The sequence below is a fragment of the Poecilia reticulata genome, linkage group LG19 (genome assembly GCF_000633615.1).
Source record: "Poecilia reticulata strain Guanapo linkage group LG19, Guppy_female_1.0+MT, whole genome shotgun sequence".
Classification (NCBI taxonomy): Eukaryota; Metazoa; Chordata; class Actinopteri; order Cyprinodontiformes; family Poeciliidae; genus Poecilia; species Poecilia reticulata.
This window is the reverse complement of record NC_024349.1, coordinates 13,335,811-13,348,707: the sequence shown is the minus strand read 5'-3', so window position 1 is coordinate 13,348,707 and position 12,897 is coordinate 13,335,811. Positions and strand designations below refer to the sequence as shown.

General features: G+C 40.6%; 1 protein-coding gene across 6 annotated transcripts in view; it reads right to left on the bottom strand.

Annotated features, from left to right (window-relative positions):
• The window catches only part of ctbp2l (C-terminal binding protein 2, like), a 69,955-nt gene that overhangs the window by 8,783 nt on the left and 48,275 nt on the right, over positions 1-12,897 (bottom strand). For all 6 annotated transcript variants that reach the window (XM_017310843.1, XM_008437129.2, XM_008437130.2 and 3 more), the window contains exons 3-4: positions 8,805-8,949; positions 5,787-5,993 (exon numbers count right to left, since the gene is read on the bottom strand). In XM_017310843.1, the coding sequence (XP_017166332.1) occupies positions 5,787-5,993; positions 8,805-8,949 (352 nt within the window). The remainder of the gene's footprint in view (positions 1-5,786; positions 5,994-8,804; positions 8,950-12,897) is intronic.

Below are 12,897 nucleotides of genomic sequence, written 5' to 3'. Positions count from 1 at the left end.
TGGATAATTGTGGATGCTGCCTTTGACCTCAAATTCTACCTAAGTTACCAAAGTTAGCCTGAAAAAAAAAAAAAATGGATGGATGGATGGAAGAGAGATAAAAGCCAGCAGAGAGTTTTGCCTGGGCTCAAGAAAATACCATCTCAGGTGTATTCTCTGAGTCGTAGAAAAAGGAATTCATGTTTACTACTTAAAGACATAATTTTTAATTCATTCTGTCTCATTTTTTTCTTCCTCCATCTTCTCTCCTCTCTGCTATATATACTTTGCATTTTTAGTTTTCCGTCTTAGAACAGGTTCCAGATGATATTCCTTCTAATTGAAGGCCAGTCATTAGCATATTGTTACAGTTGATCACTTGAATAAAATTTTAAGTATTTATCTCATAAAAATACATATTTTCTTTTCAACACATTGGCACTTACTGAAGTACTTAAATTGTGGAATCAAATAAAAAATTGAATGAAACTTATATTAAAATCATACAAAGAGATGTATTTTTTTTAATGGCTTTTTTGCTTCCTGTTCTAAAGTACACCATGAATTAATTTAAACTGCTGTTGTGTCTCACTTAGTAAACCCTAACTGATTGGTTAACCTACACCGTTGAGTGGTTTTTTTTTGTTTTTTTTTACATAATATACAAATCAAAAAGCAATTAAAAAAATATTTCAACATGTCTTTAAGATCAAGATGCATAGATTTATTTGCCACACAAATTTCCAGGTGTATTGCAGTTTTCATATTCATCGATAACATTTTGGATCCTTTTGCAGTATTGAGTTGTGGCACTTTTGGCTTTCCTTAACCCTGAAGCTGGGCTACGGAAAGCAAATCGTTCATATTTTAGGATACTGCTAGTGTGGGACGTGTATATTTGCACTCCAAACGTCATAATAGGAACCGTTCTTCAGCAAACGAGGCTCTGCAACAATATATCTCAATTTCATCCACGGCCGCTCACCACCAGACGAAAGACGTCAGAGATGTGTCTGACTTGGTGCTAACAAGTTTTGTTAACACCATGAGAGCAGAGAACACAGAAGAGAGAAGACCAACTGCGAGGGGAAGTGGTTTAGGGAGTGAACTGAGGCGTGTTTGTCAGGTGACGGTCGCGGCGCCGTTTATATCGAAATGATGTAGCAGCTGCCTGACCCAGAGCAGGGACAGATTGTGTTTTCCTCTCTGCTGTGGCGCACAGAGTATTTTAGATTTTACTGGCCTGAACTAACCAAAGATTAAACCATCTTCATCACTACTTGTAACTTAAATACTAATGCTACATTTCTATTCACAAGCAAGCCTCTTTTGAAGGAGGAAAATTATACACTGGCCATAATTTGATAGTCGAAGGACCCAGTTCCAGATGCCACGGGAACAAGACGATTGTCCCATTTGTCCCCTCCCTGTCAGAGAGATTAATAGCTAGACAGATGTATAACAAATGACAAATGGACGGATGGATGATATAGAGATGGATGGACAATTAAGCAATCCATTTACTCCAGACTTTTCCAGACGGTGTGAGAACTCTGAGGAATGAACTGATCGCCATCCTCTGTTGTTTCTGATTGCAGTCTTAAAACTGTGCCGTCAGCAGCAGGAAGGGAGTGTCTGCAGGTGGTGTGAATCACAACAGCCTGTTCTGAAGCTTGGAAAAAAAAAAAAAAAAGTTGCCCTGCAGCTGCAGGCTTCTTCAGGTATTTTCTATCTATATAAACCTTTTTATAGTTGAAACAGAATCAGATTTATTTACAGCTGATGCATTGAGCACAAAACAATATTTGCTTTAGTGGCACCGCGGCTGTAATGGAAGCTATATAAAATACCCCGAGCATCAAAGCTCGTTTCCGTTCGGCTTCTTCATGCGGCTGATCAATACCAATAACTGTAAAAGAACCAGAGGATCTGTCGCCCACGGGAACGCTTCGATGTCTGGCTCATTCTCCTCGACTCGACTTTTTTTGCTTCGTGTCGCCGATCTATTCACAGAGGAAGAGTGAAGACGAAGACCGCCGAATGTTACGTGAGGTTAAAACACATTCCTGAACTTCCCTTCATTCTAGCTGTCAGCACCGAAGCCAACGCGGTAGCTGGGTGTGACGGAAATTCAAAACGGGTGAACTGGATGCATTTAATGCCTTTGACTGATGTGTTGCTTCCAGTACCAGGGACAAAAAAAATGTAAAAAAATCTAATAACCATTTTAATTTGACATTCAAAAATGTTTAAACATGCATTGATTGCTTATAGTTAGCTCTTGCTCAATGAATTCGTTTGTTATTCAGATAAAGACAACTAAACAACAGCTACTTGAATTAACTTAAAAATCTAACGAAGCAGAAAAAGCAGAAGTGACTCAGGTTTGACACCTGAAGAACCTTTTGTATCTGCAGCTGGCAGCCTGAGCCGAGTCCTGCAAGTGAACTCCAGGAGGCCTTTTGCTTTTCCACTAACAATGGGCACTGTTTTGAGAACTGCTCGAGCCAGAAGGACTCTGGGATGAGGCTGGAAGTGGGAGGACTGGGTAAAAACAAGAGAATGAGGAAGGCGGTTTTCTATGCCAGAGCCCGGTGGCTCAGTGCACAGTTAGTCTGCGCAGCTGTCTGGGACCTGCAGGTTGTGTGTGTTTGTGTGTGGACACAGAGATAAGGTGGCACTCTTCAAATGCTTATGAGAACGCCGAGCATTCGAGTGCCTGGCGATGCTGAGACAGGAGACAATGGATCAGAACCCCCCCCCCCCAAAAAAAACAACAAAAAAAACACACACAATCAACAGAGAAACGGTAGCAGAGAGTGAAACGTACACATTTACACACACTGAGGCAGAATGGAGTACGCCATGAGGGCTGATTATGGCCGCGCGAGATGTCAGGGGAGAGCAATAACAGAGACGAAGAGTCGGAAAAACAGAAGAGAAGAAAATAATAAAGATATTATGGCGGAGCATTAGAGCGGTGGGCTGTGAGAGCGGATAGAGGGAGTCGGCCCGGAGGGAGGCCAAACAGACAACCTTGAGATAATCTGGGGGACGAGCGGAGCGGGGAAAAAAACAACAACCTTATCAGAGCAGAAAAAACAGAAGGCCCTCTGACTGGCAAGGAGATCTGAAAACACACTACATGAAAGTAGGGATGCAGTGGCCGGTGGTCGGCGCTGATCAGCGAATGCGTGGTACCCAATCGCTACCAGATTGCGGGAACAATAATGATCATCGGCGTGGAAGTTATTCGTGAAGAATACTAAAAATGAGCCATGTTGAGCGAGGTGTTGAAGTCAGAGGAAAACAAAGAGATGCAAAGTATGGATATATATAAAAAATAAATAAAAATACGTCTAGTTTATAACACAATACCGGGTTCATTAAAACGAGATGAGACGAGAGGAGATGAGATGAAAAACAGATTTGGAAAAACTACGAATCCACGTGTTTTCTTTTCGCAAACGAGGCGGCTGCTTTGTTGCGGCTTCATCTGTGATTGTTGCCACGCTCCGTAGAATGTGGAAAGGAAAGCCTAATAATTCAGGAGGCCTGTGGAGGCTACAAAACCTCCTGCTGCACTTTGCATTTGATGTGCTGCAGGAGAAACAACCTTTTGCTTGTTTCTCCTGCAGCCTCCTCAGACATTATCTTGATCAATCTTTGTGCACTTAAGCATTTTTTTTGTGTGTGTGCAGAATTTCCCACGCCATCTTTGACTAGTCAGTATATTTCTGCATGTCGACTATTTAAGTAGTCCAGCCAAAAAACACATTAACATTGTCACACTTTTGTATTTTCACGGACAGAATAAAGGTTTTAGAAATCTGAAATCGGATTTTGGTCACTAAGTATTTCAGATTTTCACCAGAGATAATCATTTGCTGTCTAGAACAATGTTTCTCAACCTTTTTCTGGCTAGCGCCCCCCTAGCCTTTATCCAGGTCCCTCACCGCCCCCCACCAAAGAATGTGTAGGCTACTTTGCACTGACAATTATTTTATTATTAATGTTACAATCATTATTGTAGATGTTTTGAATCGGCGCACCAATTATGTTTTCCCGTACACTTCAGCGCGCCTTACGCTCCTTCACCTCGCGCACATAACGGGGTAAATGTAGCGAGTTTTGCCCTAAATGTATCAGCGTCTGGAGGAGGGGGTTGGGGGGGAGGCGACCGTATGTTTCTACACTCCTTCGTGGGGGGGGCGCCGATTTATGTTTTCGCATCCACCTGAATAATGTGTAGTTGCGTCCCTACCCATGACACTTCAACAATATTATTTTACCTTTAATCTGGAAATAGTGTCTGTTTATTCTTGCCATACAGTCTCTGTATTAATCATTGCTCGAAAGGTCTTGCCATACCAGTTTATTCCTCTGTATTTACTTTAGTTTCTTAGTTTATTCTTGCAATTTGTTCTTCATTCATTTCCATTTAGTTTCCTTTGATTAGTATTATCCTCTCCTGGTTTATTGCTATGTCCACTTTAATTTCTTTCCTGTTGCTAGATTTATTTTATCGTTTATTGACCACCAGTAATTTTCACTCATCACCTGCTGCGCCATCGAATCGTCATGTGATTCACATCATGCGTTGATTTTTCACTGTTCAGCGTCAGATTCTCTGTTTTTATGCCATAATTCACATCTAGTTCGTCGCTCCGTTTTGCCCGCTTCTCCTGTTTCAGAATTTTGTGCAATGTGCGTGGCGTTTTATTATTTTTGTTTGTTTGTTTTTTTAACTCCCTAAGGTGCAGGGCGGTTGGGAAACATATTGATGGGGAAAAGGCAGACTGACATAAACTTTTTAAAACAACAGAAACAATTTCGGTATTCTGATTATTGAAATTTAAAAGTGCTGTGGTACCGTTGATCCATCAAACCCGTTTCATACCGGACCACTTACAGCACCGTGTTAACGCTATAAAATGAACGCTCTCTAACGTGGTATCACCCATGGAGGGATTTCTTTATTTAAATGGGTTCATTTTTCAGAGGTATACAAAGTGAAGGTATCGTGATTTTAGTAATTACATGTTGTCCTTCCATGGTAGCGGGCAGCTTTCAAACGGAAATAAAACACTTTTTAATATAAATTGCTGCTTTGACATGATCACAGAACTGCCAAAACATATGTAGCCTACATAAATACCAGACAAAGTGAATCACAGCAACGTCATCAGCCGGTGTAACGCTGAACTGATGCGGAGCGGAGCTGCGCTATGAAGCTACAAACACTGAATAGAAGAAGAGCTGCCATCGATACAGTTGCAGCCAAGCATGATTTAATGTTACACAATACAGTTTTACCAAGTTGCTCAAAGTCTAAACTGGCATTTTTGTGCATTTAAGGTGTAACGTTTACCTTCGACTAAATGCCCCCCCAAAGGCATCCCAGCGCCCCACTTTTGTAAAAATGTCCGCCAGCGCCCCCTGCCGTCCTCTGAATGCCCCCTGGGGGGCGGTACCGCCCACGTTGTGTTTCCGTAGTCTAGACGGAAACACAACTTCAAAGCGAATGGCACCGTTAACATTCGCGGCTAAAGGCTAGCCAGTCACATTATTCTGATGGTGCTTACCTAGAGCTCCAGGATTGTCTGTTTCTTTTTTCTACCAAGTTCTCAAAATAGTACCAGATTAACCATTTAAAAATGGCGTAGTGTTGCCGTGGAACCTAGTAGCATTTTAATTAGCTTTGTCAACACAAAAGAGCAGAGAAAATCATCGTGGCATAGGAAGCATTTTAAGGGGAAAGGATGAGATTCATTACTGGCACAAGAATGAATATGCGGGACATTCACCAAATCCGATGAGGCCGAGGGTTTCGCCTCGGATGCGGGCGGCACCGGAGGCCACCTCGCGGATCTGTTCCACGCTCTGGACCCTCGTGCCCTCCCGGAGAGCTTGATAGAGCCAGGTGTTCCGCCTGTAGAGGTTCAGGATGTGACAAATGGTGGAATCGGCCGTCTCCTCCACGGCTGCAGAGGGAATGTTGCACACAGCGATACCTGAAGGAAGAGAAAGAGGCCAAAAGAGTTTCAAATCAATCTGAATAGGTGATATAAAAAATAAATAAAACAATCAGTTTTCACCCAAAATATGGTTAGCAACGTTAAAAAAAAGAAAAAGAAAATTGAATTGTCGCTTGGAAAATGTTTAGCTTGAATTGGATACAAGAAGCAACGATGCAAATATCTGTCAAAATGTGTTTGCTTCACACCAAACACGAATGCTGTGTTAAAGTAGCCTGTGTAAACCCAAAAATCTTTATTTATGTTGCACCTTTTTAAATCAAAGTGAACTATCACGGCCAAACACAAGCATTCTACTGTCAGTAACAGGATGACCTGAAAACATTGAAGTTTTAGGGACTTTCTGTTGAGTTATACTCCAGCAGAGTGTTCTCAATTTAGCTGCCTTCAAGCAATTTAAACCTCTGACCTCGTGGTATTACCTCGTCTTTCCTTCGGGTCTTTTTTTATTTTTTCATACTCCTTTCAAAGCACTTCTGCCTGCCCCGGCTCTCCACTAATGCCCTCATCCCACTCTGTATCTCTGAGTAACAGCACGGTGGTCTGCAGACAGCAAAAAATACCCAGAGCCTGTTCAATGTTCAATCAATGGCCTCTTTCTTCTCCTCTCAGCCGTCATATCTGCGCTGCCTTCTCGAGGCCCGATAGCTTTTTGACTCCTGTGTTGCAAAAGGCAGCACGCTGTCGGCGAGTGGGTGGCAGTTAGACACGGTATCTCGTATTGGCAGGGAAATGGCAGCTTTGTCAGCTCTAAGAGCCGTTTGAGCCACCGAGCCTGCTGATAGGAGCCTGGGTGGTGGTTCAGAGGATGAACCAAACTCTTGTCTTCCTTTTCCTTTCAGTGGCTTTGAAAAGTCTGGCTTGGACGTAGTTCCATCTTCACGGTTCGTCTTACCGTTAACTTCGGCTTTAAACACTATTCTAAAAATGCATACCAGGAAACTCAGAAAAGGTACTTGAAGCAAGTCTTTTCAATGGAAAATTCCCTTCAGACATAGATCTTATTTTGATCACCATCTTCAGCAACCCCTGTTTGAATATTATTTATTTATTTATTTATTTTTTTTGAGCACATTGCAAATGATTTGATGAATCACTCATAAGCTATCTGGATAAATCCAAACACTGGCGCTTAAAGTGAAGCATGTCATTGACAGGTAAACAAAAGATCAAACAAGGAAGATGGCAGGCAAAACTCTCTGCGTTGGAATCAATGGAAACCATTTGGAATAGAGCACTTTTCACAGCAACACCTCCAATCAAACACCTGCTGCTATATTGATTCAGGTTTTCTTTAAAGTAAAGCAGTGTTGCCAAACCCCCCCTCGTGTTTGGTCATGTGACGAATAAAGCTTTTAAGTAAATTCCACATATTTTCATTGGGGTCCAGAGGTCAGGGCGGATGTATTAACCCACTATAAACATGCATTATCTTTTGCATAAGCAGTTTGGTGTGTCTGGAATCATCGTCCTGTTGGAACACGCATTTAAGTGTTACACTGAGGCAAAGTCGAAGACTTCAGAGGTACACTTTTTTTTCCAACATGCAGTTGTTTTTGTGTAAATAATCAGAAATAACCCCACAGCATGATGGCACCACTGCCATACTTGACAGCTGCTACTGTGTTTCTAGATTTGAAAGCCTCACTTTGACTCTTCCGAATATACTTCTCATCACCGGTCAAATGGTTTGTCTCATTTGACTGCACAACTTTTTTTTCCCCAGAAAAATATTTGACCTCCACATGCAGATGGTCGCAAATTTCTAACAAGCATGAAGGTGTCGATTCTGGTGCAGGGGCTTCGTTCTCAAGAAACACCAAACCTGTGACGTTTATAGCAAAATGAAAGCCTCAGCAATGATTGAGAACACAGCAACACTTTTTCCAATTCATCGCACCTTTTGAGTCTCAAAGATTCCCAAGTTGTTCCTGAACTTTTAACCAAATTCCCCTCATATCACTACTTGCACCTACTAGAAATGATAATTTAGAAATATGCAGCTCTTAAGAAATGACTCCAATATATATATATATAATATTTTTTTTTATTGTTTGGGTCCATTTTAATCATAAATATTTACTATTCTTCTAAGATCTTCATTGAGTTTTTCCATTGATCTACGTGTTGCTCAATCAAACGTGTATCGTCAAACAGACGGTTTAAAGCTATTTTCAAACCTTAAGACAGAGCGGCACAGAAAGGCAACAAAAAGTAGGAAAAGATGTCAAATGCCAGGGTCTTTTCCCAGTCTATAAAAGAAAACACAAAAATAAACCACTTGATTAGCTCCCAAACTGAACAAAATCTTTCCTATTTAAAAAACAACAACAAACAAATTAATTTAAAAAAATTACTTCCTGCAAGACCTAAAGGTAGTGCCAAACTGTCAGCCCAATGGCATTTGGTGGTTAATTTTATAGCGTAAACCTCAACTAGCCTTTGTAAACTAGACGGTAAAAAATTGCAATGCCAGGATCACGAACAGCTTGCCATAACCTCTCTTTTAAAATGACAACCGAAAGCAGCCAATTGTTCTCCACTCTTGGACTCTGTTGCTAAAAACTGAGGTCGTCATTACAAACCATTGCAGCATTTCTTTCGGGCCGAGTGCTTTAGATCAAAGCCTATTCTAATTCCGTGTTGTTGCACCAAAAATAAAAGCATTAAAAACGCATTATCGGTTCTAAATGTGAACACGATAGTTCGCACGAGCACAAGCATTCATGTGTAAAACGTATGCGTGAATAGAGGAATATTTTAAACCCCAAAATAACAATTCATTACCTAGCTCTCCAGCCGCCTTGATGTCGATGTTGTCATATCCGCTACCGATGCGGATGATGATGCGTAGGGCTTTGAACTTCTCCAGGTCCTCTCTGGTCAAGGTGATGGTGTGGTACATCATGGCTCCCACTGCCTCATTTAGCACCTGCAGATAAAACCAAGACACAAAAAAAATATTTCTCTATTCCTTTTAATTAAATTCTTATCTCTTGCCATGTGCTTACAAAATTTGCTTCTCTTTTGAATGGACTTTGCAACTTTGCACAGATCATGTGATTATTCACACTCATTAAGCCAAAAGATTTTTTTTTTTTTTTTTTTTTTTTACCCAACACGATCAAAACGTTCCTGCACTGGATATGTGTAGTTACAGCCACCAGAGTTGAGTAGTTGGTTGTCTTCCAATGAAACATCAGGAGGCCTCTGCTCTATTCAGCTTCCCACTGACAAGAGACGCTGCTTTGGGTCAACACCAGCCAAACTGACCAACAGCACAGACTGCAAAAAGCCGGACTGGGTAAGAAAGAAGGCTGTGTGCAGTAAGAGCCCATGAAGACCGGATAGAGAAGAGGAGGGGGCATTCTTAGTGTGTGTTTGCGTCTGTGTGTGTGTGTGAGCGTGGGCAGGGAGGCGTGCATGGACAAAAAGATAAGGTAGAACTCTGGAAGGGCTTGAGAGAGTAGAGCTTCTGTCAATCCAGGATGTTGAGAAAGGCCAGAATGATGTACAAACAGCGGGAAAAAAAAAAAAAGAAAACATGTTGCAGAGTGCGTTTGCCTGGATCTGTACTGCTGCGTGATCACCAGGACTCCACTCAGGGTGTTTATCCGTCTCCATAGTGAGGTCAAGGCTGACTCTGACTACACATTCACAACAACCAATTTCAAATTTTGCGCTAAGAAGATAATATTTAAAAGATAAAACTACACGCCCGTGCCCATCACGATCAAATATCAATTTCAGAGTTTCACAGCGTTGCATCAACTTCTCTTGAACAAATGCTCTAGCCAGTCTTTCTGTGAATACATTTAATGCATTTCTGTTTAAAAGGAGACAAGTTCTGTGTTTAAGAGATGAACACGGTTTGGGGGGAAATGTATAAATTAAACCCAGAATAAAAGTAAGAAAAAAAGATCTTGTGAAAATACTGTTGAAACTGTAAAAGAATGCCATTTTTTCATAGTTTTGGACCCTAATAGGCTCCCAACTATTTGCAAATTCAAAGTGACAAAGACTTTCAATCTTAAATAAATCTCTAGTGTTTACATACTGTACAGTATATAAACTATTGATTATTGTCAGACAGTCATTGAAATATGATCTCTCTTTTTATACTGTGTATGTGAATATCTGCATATCCATTTCAGCTGTTCATAAAGCCGTTCATGCACAAAAAGCAAAAATACAAATAAACATAATTACACCCACTTTCGATATTTGCAGAGACCAGCTGACTCATCTGAAACGACTATTGATTAAACCAAAAATAACTAGAAGTGACCTCCTGCTGGTGGATAATCATGACTGGAGTCATATAACCACATTTCTTTATGCTGAGTGGATTACATAGAAAATTACTTTCAGTAAATGGCGATGAAAGTAGATTTAAAGTATCTTTAGTTGATGTGTAGTGTCTGCACCGGTTCCGATTACGTCACCTTAACACAAAAAGACACACGAATAGACCAGAGCTGCAAACGACAAAGATGGCAAAGTGAGGAAAAAGCACCCAGAAAAATATCTTTATCCAAACGACATTAGAAATGATAGTCAAGCTTTTGCAGCACATGGTAAAAAAATATATAACCATTAAAAGGCGCTTAAGAGCTCAAAAAGGAAGAAGCTATTTATTCTCCCCCAGAGGACAGTGGAAATAACTTGTGTTCTTTTAATGTTTGTTCAAAAAGTTTTTGTTTTTTTTGTCGTTGTAGAGCTACATAATTCTGGTCAGTGAATCAGCCTGGGAACGAACAGACGTTCATTATTCAAACCAGAAAAATAAATCCTGTCAAAGTTCAAGAACTACACTCGGAAAGGAAATAGGGATGTGCCGTCAAGCTGTGTTAAATTAATGCCAACCTTTGCATATATAGTTAAAGTAGTTATCTTTTAAGTTCACGCTAGAAAGTTTTGGGGTATCCCTCAGAAGATCCAAAGAATCGGCAGTGGACGAATCTGAATTGTGCCACCTACAGAGATCAGTAGCAGTGAAACACCCGAGGGCTCTCAAGGTGACCCGGCCTGCTAGTCAGTTTGATGAGGATCTAAACTACTCCCCCTCAGTATCTGCCCGGGCCCCTGTCAGCGCCTAAATAACAGCGCTACATTCAACCTCCAGCCAAACTGAATTAGCTTTCCTGTGATTAGTAGATTAGCTCTGAATTTCCATACTGCTTTTATTAGCACTGTGTCCTGGACAGGCCTTCCAGATACTAGTTCAAGGTTAAAACACTCCTTACACACACACACACACGCACACCAACATCCCTCTGCACTGAAAGCTGACAGATTTTTCTTTTTCCTTCTGAGCTTGAGGAGAAGATTGTTGGAATTTGGTCATTTATTTTAATGAATATTTTTGATCATTATTTTATTCAGGGTTCCAACAAATTTTACGTCTAAAAAATGTCACACTTTTCCACACTCAATTTTCTTAGGCTTTTATGGACATTTTAAAATGCAACACAATTAAGTTCGCCATGAATTTATAGCTGTTATTTCGGCAGTGGGCAGGCTTCAAATGTGCTTCAAATAAATAAACAGAAGCTGGGAGAAAGGAGGGAAAGATGGAGGGATGTGGGGAAGGGAGAATGGAAAAAGAACAGATAGAAGGAAGGAAAGAGGGAGGGAGAGGAGTAAGGAAGAAAGGAAAAAGGTAGGAAGGATCATTAAGACGACGGGACAGTGAATAATAATCGAGAGAACCTTTTCACACTGTTCACACCTGGGATCGCTGAAATCTAATTCCGTACTTTTCAAAACGGTACAAGAACTCTGAGTGTTTCGTCACTGCGTGGGAGTTTCAGAAAAAATAAATATCAATTAGACGCCTATCAAACAGAAAACCATTTGTGTGTGTTTGTGTGTCTCTGTGGTTAACCATGGAAGGATTTCATGGTTATGAAGTCACCAGGCACACGGTCCAAAGTGGACGCAATGTGGTTGGAACATTGAGAACAAACTTTTTTCCACCTGACAGGAAAAGCTGTTTTGTTAAAATAGTTGCCGCTTAAAACTACTAAGCATTGATCACTTATTAATAAAAGTGCAGCAGAGAAATGACAGAATAACCCCATGTTTAGGATGCCATCAAAACCTCTTTTTGACCTCATTTTTAAAATCCATGTTGGCGATAAAACAGGAATGTGAGAAAAAGGGAGAGCAACAGCTTATCTTAAGTTAATAGTATACTGGAAACCTTAAGGGCAACATTGGGGATATATGGCCAACATTGGGGATATACCAATGTTGGCCATATCCAACTGCAGAAACTGCTATTATGCTTTTGGGGTGACTGTCCTATTGCAAGCTCCCCTTAACCCCCATCTGTGAGTTTCAACCATCTAGGTGAAGTGAGTTAGAAATGAGAGAATTTGGAAGTAGTCCAAATCCACTTTGTGCAATGTCCCTACTCCACTGACATCAAAACAGTCCCATAGGATGACACTGCCACCACTTTGCTTGATAACTGTGTTCTTATGTTTAAAAGCCTCAATTCAAGAAAGACTCAAGAAACACCTATGTTCACTTGCTCGTCCAATCGTTTCGCGCTTTATTTGGTTTGTTTTATCAGGTTTGGCCCTTGAGAAATGCCTTCCTTTTGAAACGCCGACTTCGCCTGCAGACGTACATACTTGGTTCCATCAGTTTCCAGCTCATGGCAGGCCTGAATCTTGTTGTTTCTGAACATCCTAGCCAAATAGCTGTATGAAAAACCATCGGGGAAATACTTTCAATGCCGGCAAAGAGAAACTACCAGCTGCAGACCTTGATTACTGACAAAAATATATTATATTATATTATATTATATTATATTATATTATATTATATTATATTATATTATATTATATTATATTATATTATATTATATTAT